The 23,456-nt window shown below is 35.6% G+C and overlaps 1 protein-coding gene across 3 annotated transcripts in view; it reads right to left on the reverse strand.

The window, feature by feature from the left end:
* Window positions 1-20,327, reverse strand: part of LOC149412096 (ADP-ribosylarginine hydrolase CG2909-like) — a 63,822-nt gene extending 43,495 nt beyond the window's left edge. Inside the window, exons 1-11 of one of the 3 annotated variants that reach the window (XM_089646412.1) lie at window positions 20,140-20,327; window positions 14,598-14,750; window positions 13,064-13,183; window positions 10,322-10,459; window positions 7,286-7,485; window positions 5,978-6,180; window positions 3,696-3,894; window positions 2,686-2,823; window positions 1,381-1,431; window positions 1,088-1,211; window positions 582-752 (exon numbers count right to left, since the gene is read on the reverse strand). In XM_089646412.1, the coding sequence (XP_089502538.1) occupies window positions 582-752; window positions 1,088-1,211; window positions 1,381-1,431; window positions 2,686-2,823; window positions 3,696-3,894; window positions 5,978-6,180; window positions 7,286-7,485; window positions 10,322-10,459; window positions 13,064-13,183; window positions 14,598-14,734 (1,481 nt within the window). In that variant the 5' untranslated portion in view covers window positions 14,735-14,750; window positions 20,140-20,327. The remainder of the gene's footprint in view (window positions 1-581; window positions 753-1,087; window positions 1,212-1,380; window positions 1,432-2,685; window positions 2,824-3,695; window positions 3,895-5,977; window positions 6,181-7,285; window positions 7,486-10,321; window positions 10,460-13,063; window positions 13,184-14,597; window positions 14,751-20,139) is intronic. The other 2 variants (XM_089646411.1, XM_089646413.1) reach the window with 2 other exon arrangements.
* Between the last annotated feature and the right edge of the window lie 3,129 nt (window positions 20,328-23,456).

Below are 23,456 nucleotides of genomic sequence, written 5' to 3' on the forward strand. Positions count from 1 at the left end.
TTTATTTCACGATTGATGCAGTGATGGAATGTATGTTTTATAAAGTCGGTGATGCGGGTTAATATTACTACAAAACAGATAGAATTACAAAGAAATCATATTATCTATTGATATTATTAAACATAAACCACTCTTCAATACATCGGCTGAAAATATTATGGCATCTTTAAACCTTTGGAACACCGGACCCTTTTTGAGGGAAATCAAAAATGAACTCTAAAAGTGTTTCAAGTGCAAGCGATTCTGTTAAAAAAATTATGCACTTCCTCGTGGCATACAGGTTTATGTCGCATATCAAAAAATTCCATCTAGAGCGAAACTCCAATACCAGCAGCGCATGAACGGTTTGTTGGCGGAAAAAAATTCTTGTTACTAGTGCACAAACAGTTTTCCAAAGGCACAGCGGTTATTGTTAATTGAGGCAGTAGAAATACATAAAATTATAGTTGTAATTTGATCATTAAACATAAATATATTATAGTATATAAATAATTAATTATATTTAAAATATCGTCTTATATTTAATATTATTTATAATAAGGCTGGTAATGCATCAGAAGCAAAAAAAAGATCTAAATTACTCTGCTAATATATCCTTGGCGTATTCGCTGATATGTTTGATGCCATGTTTGCCAACCACATGCAGATTCCTGCCGCATACAAATCTCTTGTTCACATGCGAGTTGTGGAGTTCCGCAACTTGTGAGGAACACGCTGCTGCGGGATCTCCTGAAGTCATAAGACTTCCCTTCCTAGAAATAACAATGACAATTAATTTAATTTAATTTTATATGCAGCAAACTCCTTGGCCCTGGACCCAGAGATGGCAGGTTTAAATCCCAAAGCCAGTGAGACTATGGCATCCCCAATTGAGGTATGTTGTTATGCTGAAGGGGGTGATGGGGAGATAAGAAAGAGGAAGGGAGGAAAGTACTTGGCTATTGACTGATCTGGTCACCAAACCCAGCTACAGCCATTTCAAGCAACTATTCAATTCTGAATGGTGAATGGTGGTCTTTCACCAGGGAGATACTGAGAGTATCTACCACTTTGGGCAGTTGAGGAACTCTTGTGAGTGTATTCTTACCAGAATTCATTCCCAGGCTGCGCGTTAGAATCCCATGCATAAGTTTCCACAATTAGTTTCCCCTCGTGCTCCCCGGTCAGTTTGGCCGAAGGTTGTCTTGGTGACATGTGCACCTTTATTCCTCCTGCGTAAAATTATAGAATTAAAGACTACTACATATCGACGCTAAAAAAAAAATCCTATTTATTTTTTTAATCCATTTTATAATATTTTAAATTGCAACTGTCCGCTTGTAACGTTACTATACGATGACTAGATCTCAGAATACCCTAGGGATTAATGATGTAATTTACCTAGTGGATGAGAAGTGCACTCAATAAAAGTTCCGGCCTCCGTCAAAACATCTGAAACATAAATAGGAAATATGTATAATTGCAGTGTAATCTTATCTCAATTGCGGTCGAAAGAGAAACTAGCAGACGAAAGAACTATAAAATGTTTTAATCATGATTTTTTATATCGTTAAAAAGTGACGCCATTGTTTGCATAATTAGGAGAAAAGGCTGCACAACTTTTTTCATAAAAAACTTAAAATTTGGATTTGAAGCCAAAATACTTCACCAAACTGATTTTTTTTTTAAATTATAAGGTATCAAGTACAGATGTATATATATTTTTTATTTTATTTTTAGAGTCCCAACTGCTCTCAAACGTCCGGAGCTAGTGAGACTATGGCATTCCCAATTGGGGTATGTTGTGAGGCTGATGGTAGTGGGGTGATGAAGGAGATGGGGAAGAGGAAGGTGGGGAAGTTCCTGATTCAGAGCTGTTCACTAAACACAGCTAAAGCCATCTCAAGCAAAATTTCAATTCTAAATGGCGGTCTTAAACAAGGGCGATACCAAAAGTGTCGTTCACTCTGAAACGAGCTGCAAATATCCCGCATATTATAAAATTGTGAAATAATACAATACATATAATCAAATAAAATTTATTTGCGCATGCCGAGGTTTGAACCTGCGACCTCTGGATTGCTAGTCGAGAGCTTCGTAATTACTTGTACTTAAATAATTTTTCATTTTGATTGAGTATTTTGGCCTAAAATCAAAAATTAAGTTTTATGTGAAAAAGGCCGCGGAGCCGTTACTCTTAAGTATGTCGATCTGTTATCAATATTTTACTTAAGACAACACCCGGGTTTGCAAATAACGTTTGTCGACGCTACGTTTTACCCGATTACGCTTGTCGCCCGCTAGCTTCACTTTCTTCACTGCATTCTCTTGGAACAGCCGATCACAATACAGATAACATTTAAGTACATACATACATTATTAACCTCAATTTATTTAAATCTATATCTACATTCTTAACACAAAGAAAAACAAACATTCCCGGGTATGAATAACCTAACAATATATGAAAAACTACTACTACCATCATTATTTAAGACTTGCTACAGTGAGTACCTACGCTTTATCATGTATCACCCCTTAACTCGGGAATCACAGGTGTTAATAGGCAGAGGGAGAACCAATTTCTTTCTCTTCAACCCGTTGAGGTGTCGTGAAGTAACCGCGTCATATCACAGCTTCCGAAACATAATCAAGTCTCCTTGCTGTTACACCATGGTGACCAAGGAAAAGGGATATAAAACTTACCGGCAGATATTTCACGCATATAAGAAAGATGGACGTCAGAGACTGCGGGCAGTTGGGGAGATAACTCCTTCATTCTGACCAAAAACTGCTTGACAAATAAACTGTCTTGTTTTTTAAATGCCCGCCAAACACCCAAACCTAAAAACAAAATTTATCAATGTAAAGCATGATATTGTGATTTCCACAAGAGTTCCATATATATACACTTCTGGCAGTGATGTTCTCGCCAAATGTCACAGAGAAACAGCCTTTTGTCTTACATATGCCTACAAAATTGTTTATCTGTTAGAGTCCACTATGACTGCAACATCTATAAACATCTACCGAAGCAAATGCATTGTTGATAATTGATTTTGAAGTATAGGGTTTTCCAATAAGAGGTGTTATTTTGAATAGCCCGCTATTTCGGTAGATGTTACTTTTGAAGCTGTCATTTTTTGACATTTGACAAGTAGAAACTACGCCATTAATGAAAATGGAACGATACACGCTTCAACAACGCATTGAAATTATTAAAATTCACATGGTGAAAATTTGGCAGAGACAGTTTGTAAAACTCGAACACTTTTGGGTCATTGTGAAGCACCTTGTCGGACCGCAATACAGAAATCGGTGGAAAAATTTGAGCTGTTGGGACAAGTGATGTGAAGAATAAAACCCGTGCACGTCGCTCAAGAACAGCCGAGATTATTGCTGCTGTAGCCGAAAGTGTTGAAGAAAACCCAGGTTTGTCCATTCCTCGTCGTTCTTTGGAATTAGGCATTCCACAAACGTCATTACACCGTATTTTGCATGAAGATTTGTGTCTTAAGGCTTATAAAGTTCAGTTAACACAAGAACTCAAGGCGGCCGATCATCAACAACACCTCTAAAATAAAATAACACCTCTTATTGGAAAACCCTGTATAATATGTGTTCTAAGAGCAATGTGGGTCTAATGTTTGCAGTGACACATCAGTGGTTAGGACATTACAACTTTTGGTTACATTATGTTACATGATAAATTTTACCAATTCCAACAATGTGGAGATAAGCCATTTTCCCCTTATCTTTGGCTCTCTTATTGGCTTCCAAGAGAGAACAATCAAATGCAATGGAGATATGCTGGGAATAGATAGAAATGTCAAACAAAAGATCTTTTTCTGCAACAAATCTATCAGGTTCCATCCTGTGAATTTTCATTGCATCTGTATAAGTCAGGCTTCTTTCCTACAATAAAAAAGTAAACGCACATTTAACAAATTTGGAAAATTTTAAATAAAAAGTTAATCTTTGGAATGCCAGTTTCCCACAAGCTACAACATCTGCCGAGTGCCGGGAATAAAAGGCATTTCTTATTGTAATTTCATTTTTTTTATTTTTTGTTTTTGTGTTTAATTTGTAGAAATCCATTTTTTTATTAATTAAAATCAAAAATAATAATATAATTATTAAGTTCTGCAAGTATTTTTTGGTTTTCTACGCCATTTTCAAACTGTGTTATAACCATGTAATTTCATGATAACTCACCTGAATTTTACAAAATGATGTTTTTATAAATTGTATTAAAATGTGAATATATTTTTCAGAATTCTACTTATAAATGAAGAATTTATTTGTTTACTCCCCAAAGTAAAAATTAGATATTTTTCTACTTTTTTTATATTTTCATAAGATGGAATATGTACGAGGGTGGTCTGAGAAGTTTCTGACCTCAACGCAAAGATGGCGGTACTCGTCAATAAAAGCTAGTGAATGTAGTTGTGCATCTTTTGACAGTTACTCACCAACGTTTTGGCCATTTTGGACGAGCAGTTTTTAGTTGACAGTCGTTTGAGTGAGTCGATGTGTGTGTTTTTGTGAAAATGGAACAAATTGAGTATCGAACTGTTTTTAAATTTTTGTTTTTGAAAGACAACACGCCTACGCAAATCAAAGATGAGTTGGACTCCGTGTATGGGGACTCTGCACCATCATTTACGACAGTGAAATTTTGGGCAGCTGAATTTAAACGTGGCCGTAAGAGCTTGGGAGACGATGAACGTTCGGGACGTCCAAAAACTGCAACTACTGACGATAACACAGCCAAACTTCACCAAATTAGAAATGTTATCCGACCGCGGAATTAAAATGAGAGAGATAGCAGAGGTTATGAAAATGTCCAAAGAACGTGTCTGTCACATATTAAATAAAGATTTAGACATGAGAAAGCTGTCCGCGCATTGGGTGCCGCGTTTTCTCAAGTTAGACCAAAAATGTGTTCGAATGAACATTTCCAACGCTCTGTTGGCGCAGTTTAGGCGCAATAAATCCGAGTTTTGGCGCCGATTAATTACTGTAGATGACTTGAATACACCATTGTACGCCCGAAACAAAAATACAGTCGAAACAGTGAACTGCAAAGGGGGAACTGGCTCCAAAAAAAGCAAAACCTGTTTTCTCGGCTGGGAAAGTGATGGCGACTGTTTTTTGGGATAGTCATGGAGTTTTTCATTGATTATTTTCAAAAAGGAAAAACTATTACAGGAGCATACTAGGCATCATTACTTGACAAGCTGAAGGCAGAAATTGCGGAAAAACGGCAAAATTTGCAGAAAAAGAAAATCTTGTTTCACCAAGACAACGCGCCGTCTCACACCTCAGCGGTTGCCATGGCAAAAATCAACAAATTACGGTTTGAACTGCTTGACCATCCGCCTTAATCACCAGATCTAGCCCCAAGCGACTTCTTTTTGTTCCCTAATCTAAAAACTGCGCTCGAAGGACAGAGATTTTCGTCAAATGAGGAGGCAATACCTTTGTGAACAATTATTTTGCAGAGAAAAACGCCGAGTACTATTTGGAAAAAAATTCTTGTTTCATTGTTAGGTCGGAAACTTTTCAGACCACCCTGGTATGTGGTTTTTTCTAAATAAAAACATTATCGTATGAGGTTTTCCTGTAAATACACATAACTACAATAATGTAACTTTGAATTTCTGAATTTAACACTGGATAAATCATATATCTAACAGCAATACAAAAAGGAGATAGAACAACTTTTATGAGTCCACATTAGCTTGTGCAAAAGTAAACAAGAATACTTACTCTATTTCCATCAATGTTCTGTATGCAAAAGGACACAAAAGAGACAAGGGTCAAATTTGACTTCTCTTATGATTGGGTATCTTGTTGACAACCGATTATGGTTCATTTGAACATGGTACCGAGGGGCTTAACAGCATAAAAACCCATGAAATGGTATTACTGGATGCACAACGGATATAAATCTCGCATACCAGATGTTAAAGAATGAAAATTAAAGGTGACTTACCCCGTAAAGTTCAAACCAACAGTTCCTCCACATTCTCTTAAACGTGTTGTCTTGCTTTGAAGTAGATTTGAACTTTTTAAACAGACTTTCACCTTGACCTTGGTTGCAGCCATAACCGTTGCTGGAAATATTTTGATTCTTTTCAATTATGATTTCCTGGTACTCCATCACGTATTTCTTCCTCAGTCTTGTTCCAATCAACCCTGAAAAATTAACATGGCACCAATATATTTAATCAAAAATGTACAGATTTACAAATTGTAACATCTTGCTTTTTCTATAATGGCTCTTTATTGGGATAGCGGAATAATAGTCAAAAGACTGTAATTAACATAATACAGATAATAATATAATAATAATATAATAATACTACGATTAAGGTTGTAGTATTTGTAGTGTGATTATTATCAAAACAAAATAATCTGGCGCCACCAATAAGCAATAGAATTAACAGTTGGCAACTTTTTGACCGAGAAGCCCTTTTTCAACTCAACCATTTGGCATTTCATCTGGCTGTAAATTTGTTTGTTACGTTCCGGATCTCGATTCAAGATGGTGTACATTTTAACCTGTCGTGCGCCGCAGTAGCCGATACACAAGATCAAAAATCATTTCTTTGAATATAAGTAGCTATTCGGGGAAAAATATTTTTGGTAGATTTTATATTATTTTTACAAAAAATATAAAAACACATTATCTGGTAAAACTGCACAATTTACAAAAAAGCATTTTGCAAAAAAACGAGTAAGTTATTATGAAAATAGAATCGCACGGTGAAGATTTAGCATCTGCACATAATTCAGTGAAGATCCTTTTTTCAAATGTGAAATCGTTTAATAATAATAATCATCTAGCGAATGCGCGTAATGTACTAAGCAAGTAAGTAGGTAGTTCGCTCGCAAGTAGGTACTTGTAGACAGGTAGGTACGTAGGAACGCTTTGCATCGCGTCTGGAGTGTTCCGGCTACAATGCCTTTTGTATTGGAATCATTCTAGATGAAAATTTCGTGAAAAAAGTTAATTAAGTACTTACAAATCTTATGATCTCAGAGGAAACTTTGCTTTTGATTTAAAATAAGAGAAATGTTGAAATCTACTTTTTTGGATGCGAGGTCCATCGTTCACAGTTATTTTATTTAAAAAATACTCGAGAAAAACAAGAAAAATTTGGTTAAATTTCTTATAATTTTCAATACAAAATTCTTATAACCGTGATGACAATAATTATTGTGTGGTGGCACCCAATTTTTGGTGTCACAGAATCCTTGGCATTCAAAGGGTTAAAATTTTATGTGGACAATTTCTCACCAATAATGACTCCTTGGCGTTCAATGGTGTCCAGAGGTGCCTCCTTGCCCTTGTTTTGTCTAGAGCCATCGTTGATGAAAACAGTATCCCCGGACACGTACAACATTGCGGATAATTTCATTTCGTCGTAGCTCAAACAGTTCATCAGTACGACAGGTTCTTTCTCATTGTCCGTGCCCACTTCTGTCCATCCAGACATTCTGAAAATGTGAATGGTTAACCTTTCCCTTACTGTGCTAAAAAAATACACGCGTTACGGTGCTGTGTAGTCAATACACATCTCAAAATAAGCGATTTAATATCGGAAAAATATGAATATTCATAGCTAATCGATTATGTTTATTATATTTTATATCAAAAGTGATAATAATTGTAATTTAATTGCTGAAAACATGAAAAAACCATTGGCAGATGCTAAAGAAACTTGCGAGGGGTCCACATCTAACGACGGTTCGCGGCCAACTGGCTAGCGGCGCGGCTGGCGGCTGGCACAAACACAGCTGTGCGGTCGTAGGTATCGATGGTCTAAATCAAAAACTACAACTGCAGAAGTGTGGATGCCTCATGTTCCCGCATAGCGAATTAAAGCGGGACATCAATAGCGTGTCATTTCCTCGCACACTCTTCGCGTATTTAGTATCACACGGTTGATTGTATTGGTGTATTTGTTCCCGATTTTTAACAAAAAAACTCTGATTTTTTTATTGAATTTGAAAACTATGTAATATATTATTTTTTAATTCAGTGCATAAATGTATAACGGAGGAATACCTAAAATCTGAACCCATAATTTATTATATTTATAGAGTTATTAAAGTTATTAGAAGCAATGTGTAGTAAATACACACCACAGATGAAGAAAGGTTTGTACAAGGTTTCCCATTGTCTGTCAGTCTGTCTGTCTGTATAAAAAAAATGTAAATGTTTGTTTATTCAAAATCTTAAATCTCTGAAAATTCTTCACCGATTGCTTTGAAATTTGGATATTGCATTTGAATATGTGTGTGTTTTTATACAACTATAATTTATAGATGTCACCTGTGATTACAGCGTAATCTGTTGTTTCTCTATTGTTTTTCTGCACAGACAGATTGAGCAGCAGCGACGAGGGGCGGGGTACAGCTACTGATAAATATAGAACAACAGAGCTTCAATCAGTGAGTTCTGGCATAATTAAATCTTTAGTACAATAAGAATGTTTCCGTTCCCTAGCAGCCTAAAACTTGTACAGATTTTTCTATCTGAAATTTAATTTTTATATAAGTTAATGCAAATATCTTCAGTTCGCACCATCATTTCCATCATGAGCTTCAGAGCTCTGGAACTGTCAAAAAATAAGTTGTCAAATATCATCTGTTCTATAAGGCTGATTTTAGTGTCACGCCGACCGCACGCGCACCGTCGGCGCTGATGGTCGAGATATATGAACTTCCAGGAAGCGTTTTTGAATGACGCGTAGCTATCAGCGCGCAAGGTGGTCAGCGCTGATGGCTACGCGGCCGTATGCGTCGCGCGTCGGCGCCGCGTAGCTGTCGGCGCGGACGATCGCCTCTGCTTTCAGTGAGCGTTCTAGTGTCGAGCGGAGCAGACGTCATCGCGTGTACAGTCATGGCAAATCGTGAAGTGGATAAAGGTTGAGTTATCGATGAGGTTCGCCATATAACAAGACAAAGTCTCCAGCAACGGCTCTCTGCTCAATCAATGGATGAACATGGAGTCTTCGTCGTCGCCGGTTTTTATTTTTTTGGGATAGGTAGTACAAAGCAGCAATAACTAATACACTCCGCATTTTGGTCTTCGACTGTACAGTAAGGCGGTCAGTACGATACTGAAACGAGCCACGCTGAGCCTCAGCGCTGACGAACTACGCGCTGATCTATGAGCGCTGACGGTGAGCGTGACACTAAAATTAGCCTAACCAGTTGAATGATAGCTACCCATAATTAGGTCTCAATGCCTAGAGCGATTGCCGCCTAAATTTAGGTGGACGATTTTCCGAATTTATTTGGAAATTCCCACAAATAGCTTATTAATTATAAACCAACAAATACGGGATACGAGATGAAATATAAATGGATTAATTGGCCTTAAACCATAGTAATCAGATTATATTTCCATGTTAAAATTCAAAACAGAATGCCAGGAAATCTCCAGTGCTCAAGGCATTTTTTTTTGTAAGTACCCCATCGCTCAAGTCGATAGTAAATAAAAAGTGGGTAAAATATAACTAAGTATATTGAGACCAGGATAAACTGATTTTTTGTTTTTTTTTTTACCAGCATCAATTGATTAAGCATTTTTCATTGAATACAGAAGGAAATATGAAGTTAATGGACACCGTAAAACGAGGTTCGAATGTGCCAAAAGAAGTTTTACCAGTTATTTATATTTAACGCCTTTGTGATTGCAGTTCAACTCAGCATATTAGTAATAATAATCATACTAGTAACACCATCTCTTAAGCACAGAGCGAACTACTAAATGCGACTACCATACTAATGGTAATGGTACAACAGTTTAACTATGATAGTTTTGCTGTCAATAGTACATTATCTGTCAAATTTGTGTCGCCAGAAAAAGGAGAGATTTTAGGTTTTACGCATTTATGCATTTTGACGAGGTTAATTATGGTTTTATTTAAAGCTACACAAAATATATGCGGAAAGTGCATAGTATGCACGCAGAGAATATTGAGGTGAGAATGTATTATTTTTTGTTGGTTCTTGAGAAAACAGTGGAAAACTTAGATGGTGCTTACCCAAGCCCCGGGGAAGTGTATGGCAGGAAAAATATTAGTTTTTATTTGTTGCACAAGAAAAAAGTGTAAATATTAAAAATATCACCGAAAGAATTATCCAATCTATACTATTACCCGTTCCACATTATCTGTTTTATTTTTTTTCGCAATTATATATAAAAAGATCCCAAAAATTGACAAATGCTCACCTCAAATTAAGGTATATTCAAGAATACAAATCACGAGTGAGTGCAGATAGTAGGACAAGAATTAATTTTTATTAATGAAAGTATTTTTACCCCGTTTCTCCCGATAGGAGTAAATATTTATCCTGCGGTCCACAAAACATCACGGACCTCTTCAGTAACAGTCTGTCAACGAATGCTTCTATTCCCATGTCCTTGTATAGCTTTCTTTCTTTGTCCGTACCATGTTCCCTGCGGAAAAACAATGTTCTAATTATCAAATCATCATCAAGACTTGGTACATCCCAGGGTGAAATTTGGCCTCGTACACAAATGCTCTCCATTGGCTGCAGTTCCTCGCCATTGGCCTCTAGGCAGTCCTCAGACCTTCCCGTCCTGCTCCAATCCTCTTCCACACAGTCTATCCATCTCTTCCTTACACACATTAGAAAAACACCTACAATGGCAATATGTAAATAACCTAACCTAACCTTACAGGGTGACGGCCCTAACCACTACTATCTATCGCAGCACCTTCTTATATTTCAGAAATTTCTAATATTTTGTTTCGCTAATATTATTATATATAACCATCGATATGACAACTCTAGATCTGGTGGGTCTTTCAAATTCGTTCAAATAATTACCTACCAATGGAAAATTTCATAAGCTAATACCCCATCTGATTCCGTCGCCTTGTTTCAAAAGATTAATATTATGGAAGTCAAATTTTGTTTTTGCAGATCAACAAAAGGTTAAAAAAAATGCTTTCATCTATATTTTGACTGCGAAATAAGGCACTTTCTTTTCAATAAATTTTTTCGTTGCCCAATTCTTAGAACCAATAATTTTGGTTTCGATGTCATTTTTAACATAATATCACATGCCTGTCTATACTTTGTTGGTCGATGTATATAACCTATTACTTACTTTTATGTTGATTTTTACTTATCATAATGTTGATCTTTGCTATTTACTCTAGGCAGATATCAATATTTTCTTTCATTTTTTATTCTTATCTCTTTTCTTTGTATTTGCTGTACTTACGAGTAATACGTTGATTCAATTTTTTTTATATTCTATGTTTGCTGTAGTGCCTATTTAGAAAACTTTTTCAAACAGCAATAGACTACATGTTCTTTGCTCTATAACTCTCCCATGCTGTGACACCACCACAACCCAAAATTTTTATTAAAGTATATTACAAATATATTGAAGTATATTACAAATATATTGAAGTATATGTGTAATATATTGAAGTATATTACAATATATTGAAGTATATTACAAATATATTGGAGTATATAAAAAATATATGAGGTATATTACAAATATATTGAAGTATATTACCAATATATTGAAGTATATTACAAATATATTGAAGTATATTACAAATACACAGGGTGTTAAGGGCCTTACTTGACATTTTCAGCTATTCCAAAACCGCTGCGTTTAATCGCAGGGTTGTGCACCCACTAACCAGTGATTACTTTCATTATTCAGAGTAAGAAATGTAAAATGTAAATAAAATTGTGATAAGACATTTAATTTGAGTTATTATTTTTATTGATTACTCGTCAATGTAATATATGAGAGACTAAATTGTATAATATGTATGGTCAAAAATAATATGGTGAAAACAATGTGGTAAAATAGGTAAATTTTGCCCAAATATGACCAAATATGCTTACAGCATAAATATTGAGAAAAACAATTATGTTGGCATTCGACATGAATACCACATATCAAATTGTTAAGGAGAGAGAGAGAGAGAAAAAACCAGCATGCATAATATTTGATTAATTATTAATTATTTTTTGACCGGTCAGTGGTTGAGTGGGCATAGCGCTTGGGTCTCACCCGAGCTTCGCGTGTTCGATTCCTCGGCTGGCTAAGTCCTCCATCACAACACAAGCAACATTTTCGGCTTTCTGTGGTGGTAGTAGGAGATTTTCAAACATTGTTGGGTTATTCGTAACCCGGGAATGTTTGTCTTTCTTTTTAAAAAATAAAAAAAATAAAAAATATGCGTCATTACTCTTGGAAATCACAGTAAAGTTGCAAAATTCCTATTCACACATTAACGCACATATTATTAAATTTAAACATTGTTTTAACTTAATTACTACAAGAAACAACTATTTACATCAGGGGAGTTGGAAAAACGTGCACAAAGTAGGTAATCAGGTTCATAGTTTGGATTATTTAAATAATTTCCCAACCCTCAATTTTAACTCAGATCATACAAACAAGAAAAGACATGGCCGTCGAACTGTCAAGACATGTGAAATTTTGAACTTTGATTGATAAAAACAATGGAACTTTAATGCACCTTTTTCATCTCCCCCGTCATAAATATTTGTCTATTGTAGTAATGAAGCTAAAACAAAGTGATATTTTAAAAAAAAATGCACATTAAGCGTGAAGCGGAATTATGCAATTTTACCGAAATGTTACATATATTATTCAAAAAGCGAATATTTTAATTTTTAATTCATTATTTTTTGTATGAGATTACAAAAATGTGAGGTGGCAGTAATGTTTATAACACATTTGTCTAAAATTTTTTTTTTTCGTTATGTGTAATTTTAGACGAAAAAACGTGAAGTGAGTCAATTTTTAAAATTTTGTGTTTGATTTCAAAATTTTGATATTTTAAAAATATGTTTAAATCTAATATTGGTTATCGGATTTATTTCGATTTTATTAAGAAGCAGAAATACACACAAATTCTCCAACCTTCTGACAGCATCTTTAAGAAATGTAACGGTCAATATGCCAGAGTCCTGAATGGTAAAATTGAATAAAGAGATATTTTTTTAAATATATTATTGTTAGATCATTCATTATTAATACCTTTTTAATAGGAGAAACCTGCACATGATGTTTAGTGCCTTTTCATGTACGAGAGGATATGTAGACACAATGTTTTCTTCCAGAGTGCTTTTAGGGACATTGTTCACCAATTTCTTGCATCTGCAAATTAGAACCAAGAATAATTTTGCTTGTACATACATAATAAAAAAAAAATTATTAATATTTATTCAGTTTTCCTGAAGACGATGCTTTCAAAAATAATGCAAAATCGTGCATTTTTGATTTTGAAAATCACATAGAAATTTTATTTTATAGATGATGCTTTAATGAAATATTCCAAGTAAAACACATGATTTCTTTTTAACTCTTTGCACGTGGCCGTATCAACTGTTGTTACGGCAAAAAGTCTATACTCACACGCGGCTGTATCAACAGTTGATACGGAAACTTTGACGGCCGATATTCCAGCGCTCTTTCGTCATAAATGTATTTCTTGCTCACTTTGATATTCGTAGAACTATCACGATGCTGACATCTACAAGAATTTCTCAAAAATAAAATTGTATTTCATAAAAAAAGATCGATAATCAAGTGCGCCTCTTCGCGCCTTTTAGTCCTTTAGTTTACATTTTTGTCAACGGATGGCGTTAGTACTAGTATGTCATTCACAACTTTTCATAACTAAAAATGATAAGTGATCATGGTGTCCCACTTGTGTCTATCAACGCAGTGGCCTAAGTACACACACGCTGAGTGAATGGCGGGACCACATTCAAAAGATACGGTACGTCTTTGAATGAAATTTTATGTTTTAGTGTTGACACACGAGGATTTGTTTTCATATTGTGGAGAATAATCTGTTCTGTCTATATAGTCCAATAAATCATGCCAGAATGCTATAATTTGACATTTAATTGCGTGCATAGGTATTTGAAAATATGTACCGCGTACGGGTATAGATAAAACGGAGCAAATTAACGCGTTCAAATGGTTAAATACATATACATATTGGAATTTCACTTGTGAAAATTAACCCACTTTACCACATCCAATCGAGCTGAAACTCGTCAGATAAACTCGTTGTTGATGACAATGCATTCTGTCAACTTGGTAATCACGCACACACACTTATACGCATTTCTCTGAAATTGGATGACATTACAACCGACCCAAGAGATGGCACAACTATGTTGAATATTGAGAATAGATGTATCATAGTAAAAAAACCTTGTTTTTTCCTTTTGTGATTTTTTTATGTTACACCTTACAATACCCTGTCTACACAGTGTAAAGACAGGGGAACTATATCGCCATTCGGTTGGGCAGTGTATTTTAAATAAAATAAAAATATATTTACTCCAGAGCTTTACAAAATAAAATAAAGCATGTTTTTTGATGATATTTTACATGCATAAATCGAAACAGACGGCCGACTTTATGTGGCTATTTCAATCTCATCGTCAACAGAGTAAAGAGTTTGTGATTTTGTGAATATTGAAGTCTTTCAAAGAGAGATCTTAGAGGTTGTAAAGGAACCCCTATAATAGAACCCTCTAAGTGAAATTTATAATACCTGATTGTTTGAACTGGGAATTTGATGGGAAACTGCTCGCTGTTAGCACTGAGTTCATCATAAACCGGAACGGTTGGGTCCACTGCTGGCTTTTCTATAGAGAGACAGTCCTCCAGCAATGGTTTTATGCTTTCCATGGTGTAGGTATATTAACTGAAATTTAAAAATTAATGAATCAATGCAAGGTTCTTTTACAATAAAAATAAATTATAAATGAGTAAATTATGTACCTACAACAGATAATCAGATTTTTGAAGACAATGATGCAAATGTAATTATAGCTGTTTATGCAAACTCTAAGGATAAAATGTCCTAACCTAGTGTTACCTAATGATGCAGTAAAAATGCGGGCGAAGCTTAATGCCAAATCACTATTTTGATTAATCTTTACCACAAATTGGTGTACATTATGAATACCAAAAAATAAGCTTTATATAAATTGAAGGTTTTCCTATCGCTTCGCTTGAGTAGAATACAAATAAAAGATAAATTACTCAATAAAAAATATAAATGCAAACTACAAATAAAATATTTTTTCAATAGAAATGTATGAACGCATAAAGGAAACAACTTTAAAAAATACAGTATTATAGCTAAGATTATCTGTGACAGTTTCACTTGATTAACTTTTTTGCTTTCTTATAAAATTATTTACAAAATAAATAAAAACCAGTTTTTTGCTTGAAATCGAATGTTTCTAGACTCCGTTTGACAAGCGATTTTAATGCCTATTACCTACGATATAAGGTATACCAAGAATATACACATTTTGGCTTGTAGCTTCCTCTTAAGTGCAATTTTACATAAATACAATTGAATCACATTGAAAAATAGATTATTTAGTAATTTATGCTAATATTTTTCATAACGAAATTAACAAATTTTATTTCAATTCCACTCAAGCAAAACAATAGGAAAAGCTTCAATTTATCCAAAGCATATTATTGGTATTCATAATGTAAACGGATTTGCAGTAAAGATTAATTGAAAACAGTGATTTCACTGATAACTTAAGCTGAATTTTCAGAAAGCTAATTCACCCTTCAAAGAACATGTTAAACCATTAACATAAATGTTAAATTGTGGCTGGGCAACATATAGATTTATTTATATGTATTTCTTACACACACACAATACTGAAATGCGTACATATTTGCTGGTAGAACCCACAACATTGATTGTATTCTAAGAATTAAAATGCATATTTTCTTCATTCAATGAACACTAACAGTACACACAGCCTATCGCATTTGACTCTGTATTAACTGAAGCCACCGCACGATGACTTCTTGTGTACTAATGGATTTTTACTTTTTCCAACTTTATGTCTGGGTTAAATCTTCCCCACAGGAAAAACTAAACCCTTCCACACACTTTTCCACAAATGATCATCTAGTCAATCCACATTATGCAAGTGCATTATATAAGCATAATAAATACAAAATAATACAAAAACAACAAGTCAAATCACCAGAGATCAAATGGGAAAATAATTCACCGACTCCAGATATTTTCATATCGGAGTGCTCCGCTCGGTAGAACTTCTAATTGGACCTATAAAACCTACATTACATTTTTGCATTTTTATGTATAAATTCTTTGACAGAACTAATACGCCTAAATTTTGAATGAGAGAGCTAGATATAATGCCAGTAGTGGAAATAACAAATGGTAATATTTTTATAGTCTGATAATGCCAAATTCTTTTATTTCATTTCCTAAATCTGTGTATTTTCTTATTTTTTCAGAAATCTGTATATTTCTTATTTTTTGAGAAAGTTTGGTTATTTTTATTTACTTACTATTTATTATTTTTTACTTACCTGTTGGTATTTACTTATTTTAATTTATTTATTGTTATTTTCTGTTAATAATTATTTATACTATCCCTCTTATCATTGTCAGTAAGGTCACATAATTTTAGTTTGATTAAAGCCTGTGACAGACAACGCCATAAGCACGCTATATTCTTGTGGCTTGGCCTATTTCAGCAAATCGCTCGCCATACATTCCCATTTGGATTGTCTGATGACCGATATGCTGAAATAGGCCAAGCCATGATGCGTGTAGTGTAATCTGTCAGCCTCATCATTGTAGTGCTTATTTTTGTATATTTTAAATACATTAAACATCTTAAATTTTCAATATTATATTAAGTTCACATGTATTTACATCTCAACACAGGAACTACCTAATGAGATGAGCTGTTTATAATTTTATTGTAATATACTTTTTTAAATAAATAGTTTGGTTAGGTTAGGTTATTAGGTTAGCTATAAAAATACATTATTTTCCATTTCTGGTTACTGAAATGGTTTTTTTTCATTGTTAAAATAGTATAAAACAAATAGTTCTTTAAAAAAAATGTTATCATATCTCACTTATCCGTATATTAACCAAAATTTTATATCCCATGATTTTTCACAGGTCTGGACCAGTATAATATATTTTTTTTATATTATCTCCACACAGGAGGCCTCGAGGGAAAAATATTTAAGTTAAGATATAACTATTTTTACTTCTTTTTTTCTCTGCTGCTCATCTAACTAAGGAATTCGAGATGAGCAGCTACACAATTATATTCAATTAAATAAGTATATCACATAACATGACACATGGGTTACACGAATATGGGACTCCTAAGATGATTCATGACAGATTCAAATCCAAATACCATTCAATCCAAAATCACCACTCTCAGCCAGTGTGGAATTTTTTACCATTTTCTTGAATAGATTGAACGTACCTATAGTTTTATATTTTAACTTTCCCAGGTGTTTTTTTTTATGTGAATACCGCACAAGATTCCCATCTACTCTGAGGGGAAGGAGATGGTCACCAAACACAACTAAAGCCATTTCAAGTAACGTTTCAATTCTGAATGGTTTAGGGTGATACTGAGATAAATAATACCTCATCCCATACACACAAGCAATTGCTTATTACGGGAGAACATAAAAAAAAATAATAATTAATAAGAAAAAAATAAATAAATTAGTAAATTGACTAACTACCCAGTTAGACTCGAGAATAATTCTCCACTAACGGGGAATTGTAAATAGTTAAATAAGATTGTTATGTATTATTTTATCTTCTGTTATTAACACACTGTAGTCGGGCGCTTCAAACAATAGACTCTAGCCTATAGCGGGTGTTTTTCGCGAATAGCGTAAAAATATATCGCTTCAGCTAAATCTTCACCAGAATGGGCAGACAAATTATCGACGAATATTTCCTCATGACTTTCGTTATTATCTGAAAACATTTTTGAAGGGTAAAAGAAAATATCAATTAAATAAATTCCACTAAAAAAACACGTCTGTTTTGTAACTCTGTATATCATAACTAAAGCACGTGTATATTAGCGCCACTCTATCTTCACAAGTAACGAGTGCCGGGAAAAGTCATTCAGGAAATGATTATTGTAATAACATCCTCGGGATTATCTCATAAGAGAGGTCCAATGAATTTATAACACGTCATAAGAATATAATAGGTACTCATATTCCCAGTACAACTAACAAACAATCTTTGAAATTTAACATGATAAAATTGCCAAATTATTGCAAGAGTATGTGTGTACATAAAAGAAACAACGGCTTATCTTTTTTTTGTTATATGTGTGTGTAGTTTGTAATGTCTTCAAGCGTTTAGATTAAATAGTCACAGGAAATAATAATAATAATTTTCCTTCCTCGCCTTTGAAGTGGAGCCGGCGTAAAGGGTATTTTTACCCGTCCCGCCGATAAGCACCAGTCAGCCGCGCGGGTAAAAATACCGTTCCCGCTCATAGTGTGTTAAAATAAAAATAAATAAATAAAATTTACTTGTGCATGCCGGGATTTGAACCCGTGACCTTCAATTTGCTAGTCGAGAGCCTTACCCCTTGACCATGGAGGCCGTCAACGGTTAACCTGACAATATTTTTTCCATTTCCATCATATTATAAGCAAAAAATGTGGCTTGTGCAACATTTTTTTTAAAGTTAACCCCACACAAGAGGCCCGAGGAAAATAATTTCCCTTAGAGCCTATGTCATCTTTTGCGATGCTGTGTGGAGTCTTTTATAAGGAGAGGAAGGAAAGGAAGTTCTGGAAAGGAAAAAGGTGTGAGGGTTGGATAGAAATCTAGGGATCAGGGATATGAACATATCCCTCCCACTGCGGAGCAAACGGTGGGTCGAGAGACCGGTCGGAGAAGTCAAAAGGTCTCCTCAAACCAGTCTCTCCTTATATGGCACGCCATGTAGCTGATGGGGAGGCGCATCCTGAACGCACCTCACCCGATGAAATTGGGCACCCCTGCTAAATCAATGGCCGTAGCGAACCACTTGGGGTTGTAACAGTTATATTTGCCTCACCTGCAAGATAGAACTGTTACGTTTATCTCTGCTGGCTGGCGACACCAACACTAAGCTGTTAATGCTGCTCTGGCATCGTAAATTAAAGAAAGAAGACTCGAACGCGAGAGAGATGGGTTTTTGGCCGGCAACTTGAACTTCAGTATCAAGCGGGCAAGCGGCTGGAGAAGACATTCTGGAAGGACTGGACGTGGGATCTCAGACGGAAATGGTCGCGTTAGTTAATTTCACATTTATTTGACTGGACACTGTCTTCTTAAAATTACTACTAAGTTTTGTAGAGATTGATCATCTCCGTATGGCGCCCTATACTTTAGCACAGGTCAGTTGATCTCCTGGTATTTTATGTCATGTTATTTAACCGTTTATTAAGATTATCGAGTCTCATGTTTCTAATTGTTAATTAATAAATATTGTTAACTTTACATTATTTTATTCTTTAACAATGCAATCCTTTCTCATAGAAAACCTAATCTGTTACAATGACGCCGCAATCGCAGGCCATTGGGGATGCCATATTCTCACTGGCTTGCTCTCACTCTATTGCGGCATTCGCATAAAAAAAATACAATACCGTTGGCTACAAGCCAAATTTCCATATAAGATATTTCAATTACAACATGTAAAAATCAGGTAACAACTTCTTAATAATTCAGATTAAAAGGAACACATTCAATATCCGCCAGATATAATACAAATATACAATAGCACTATGTTGTAAGAATCTATAACATAAACTGATGAAAATGATGACTATATAATATATACATGTAAATGTGTAAAGTAAACAGTAAGCTATCTGGTTATTACGCCAAATAACGCTTGTGTTGATAAACAAACAACACTCCCAAACCGATTCGCCGAAATATTGCAAATAATGCGCAGTTTCAAAGCTGTTCCTAGAGCTAAATTATTTCTGGAGTTAATACTGGAAAAGCCTACGTCAGATTTCGATAATTTGAATATCATAAATTACTCCAAAATGTCTTATCTTTCAAGGCCAATGCCAGACACTTAAGATTAATGACATTGTGGCTTATCTGATGTAACTGTCAAAATAATGTATTGAAATATTTATTAAATTAAAATACGGCATATTTTCTAGGTATAAGCGATGAAAACTGCTGTGAAGGTATTTAATACAATTGATTAAAGTTTAGAACAATATACCTAAGTACTTACATTATTGTAACCGACGATTTATCCAGTATTTAGTGCACACTGAAAGCACTATTCGGCGGCCCCGGCGAACTGGCGAACCGGCTGGACGTATTGTACTTGAAGCAAGTATGACTAATGATTTCACAACAACTAATACAACTACGTTCCCAAACAGTATACATTTGCACAAAACTCGAATGACGAAACATAACTAGACAATAATTACACAACGCAAACTTCTCGCCTTTCTGAGATCACGATCCACACCTTTATTTGTTTATTCTCAAAAAAAAGATGAAAAGCAGTGTCCGCAGTGTCAATCTTGTGATGATTTTAGAAATTTCCCGCCATACAGTATACAGCCAGTGTTGCCAACGGATCTTGGCCTAATGTCGCCGTTTTTCAAACATTTAGTAGCCTAATGTAGCCGAATTTCAGTTACTATCATAAATTCTGCCCACATATTCCCCACAAATATTGTACGTGAGCTTGATTCCCCCTTTTATTATTCGAAATCCTAGGGGGGGGGGTTGTTAGAGAATTTTTGTAAAACATAATTCCCCACAAAAATGATTCAAAATGAGTACTCCCCACAAAAAATTTCAAATCCATGTGGGGGGGGGGTTGTTACAGAACTTCGCTGAAAAAAAATTCCGCACAGCCAAAAATATTATGTGATTCCCCACAACAATTTAGAAATCCATGGGGGGGGGTTGGCTACGGAATTCCATTTCGAAAAATTCCTCACATTTTTTATTATTTGTAATTTGGCTGATTTAAATAACTTGTCTCTGAGGTAGCCTAATCGGCGACCAGTCGCCTTTTAGATTTTTTCGTCGCCGATCCTCGTTCTGAGTAGTCTAAATGGCGATAAATCGCCTTCGTTGGCAACACTGTATACAGCTGCATATAGCGTTGCCACCATAAATAAACCCATAATAAACCACTCTCGTTGCAAGTTGCTACTTTTCCAGTTGCCAACAGGATTGCCAGTGCATATATTCTAAAGTACGCACAATAGATTTTCAAATCCCCTTAGATCCATTACCTCCAAAATGAAATAATATATTTCAATTATGATTTATTTTTTATATTATCTAATATTTTCGGATTTTTTCTTTCGTTGGACTTTTAACATATTTGAAGATTTGCTACTAAAGAAAACGAAATTATGGTACGTTTACACAATAAATTGTCGTTATATTATTTTTATATTTTGTAATAAAAAAGAACGGTTATGAACAAGAACGTTCGTAACTAAGATAGTAATTTTTAAGAAAATGACAGATTCAACACAATTTGCCAGTTATTCTACGCATAAATGTCCCTGAAGTGTGGCACTGTGCCCTCTGGTTGGAAAAAAGCGGTAATTCACCCTATTCCCAAGAAAGGTGACCGCTCCAACCCGGCCAACTACCGCCCCATAGCGATCACATCAGTTCTGTCCAAAGTGATGGAACGAGTGATCAACGACAAACTGCTCACATACCTCGAGAAGAACAAAATTATCAACGACCGTCAATACGGATTCCGGCGGAACCGCTCGTGCGGTGATCTTCTCGCGTATGTGACGCATGTTTGGGGGCGGTGCCTGGAACGTCACGGTGAGACCCAAACGGTCGCACTAGACATATCCAAGGCCTTTGACCGGGTCTGGCACCGAGGACTTGTCAACAAATTGCATTCTTACGGACTTCCCGCATCCCTGTGTACGTGGATTGCTGACTTTTTAAGGGATAGGTCGATTCAGGCGGTTGCTGACGGTTTCACCTCTTCCTCGCACTCCATAAATGCTGGCGTCCCACAGGGATCGGTTCTGTCTCCGACTTTGTTTTTGTTGCACATCAATGACCTTTTGACATGTGCACCGATTCATTGTTACGCGGATGACAGTACAGTTCATGATAACTTTTTGTTTGACAAGCCCCCAAAGGGCACACAAACTCCAACGGCTCGGCTTTGAAGCAGAGAATGGACGGTTATCTCGAGAGTATTTCCTCCTGGGGTAAAAATAATCTCGTCGAATTTAATGTTTCAAAGACCCAATCCTGTCTGATTACGTCTAAAAGGGATCCAAATGATAATCTAGTCTCCTTCAACGGAATCAATCTTCCGAACAGGCCTTCCATTGATATGCTTGGTGTAACTATAAGTGACCAGCTCAGGTACGGGGGCTCCATCGAAGCCAGAGTAAAGTTGGCCTCTCAGAAGCTGGGCGTACTGTACAGGGCCCGCAGATACTTTAATAGTACACAACTGCTCACCCTGTACAAATCGCAAGTGCGCCCTACTGTCGAATTTGGCAGCCATCTCTGGTCTGGAGCCCCAAAATACCTGAAAAAAACCCTTGACTCTGTGCAGAAACGGGCGGTCCGTTTGATAGATTCCCCAATCAACAAACGGACTGCAATCTTTAGAGCACAGGCGTCAGGTAGGTATGCTGTCCTTGTTCTATCGGTATTACAATGGAAGATGCTCTGAGGAACTAGCGTCATTGATCCCTTCGGCACCGGTGCGTAGTCGGGATACACGCCAAACGCGCGCCCAACATTTGTACACAGTTGACACTTGTCACATGAGAACGGGTCGCTTCTACGATTCGTTCTTAAGTTCAACAGCTCGGCTGTGGAACGAACTGCCGGCCTCTGTGTTTCCTCCCTCCTACAACATGGGACTCTTCAAGACCCGTGTTCACTCCTTCCTCTCCACAAAAAGACCCTCCACACAGCATCCCCAAAGATGACGTAGGCCCTGAGGGAAATTATTTTCTTCAGGGCCTCCTGTGTGGAGTAAATATAAAAAATAAAAAAATAAAAAATACCAATATGCCAAATATTACCAAGCCAACTATCGCCGACATGCGTCCGACCAAGTCCGACTAAAGTCTTTTCCCCCAAATGTGTTCTTCAGTCAGTTTATTTGCTTGTTTTAGGTTACGCGTAATAAAATGCTTGCCAATGGAACGATTCCCATTTTTGGCGGGATATCGAGGTATGTCAAAATTTCTCGCTTCTAATTCAAGATGTTATTACATCTGTATTTCTATTCAAAAGCCTGAAAAGAAATATAGCTCGTAAAACAACAAAAGAGTCGGATGACATGATGTTTTGATTTATCGATCTATACCAAAGCCATCCCTGTATTTGGAATCAGAAGCAAGAAGTTTACAAAAATAAGAATGCCCGTGACACTCCAATTAATAATATTATTTTTGAAATGTTCCTGTAACTTTAGTATTATTTAATCAAGTCTCTGAATGTTTAAAAAAATAATATTTTTTACCTTCGTAACAAACTTTAGGACATTAACCATTGCAACCAACACTTATTTAATAAACA

Source organism: Hesperophylax consimilis, chromosome 24 (genome assembly GCF_061612785.1).
Source record: "Hesperophylax consimilis isolate HC1 chromosome 24, BYU_Hcon_1.0, whole genome shotgun sequence".
Lineage (NCBI taxonomy): Eukaryota > Metazoa > Arthropoda > Insecta > Trichoptera > Limnephilidae > Hesperophylax > Hesperophylax consimilis.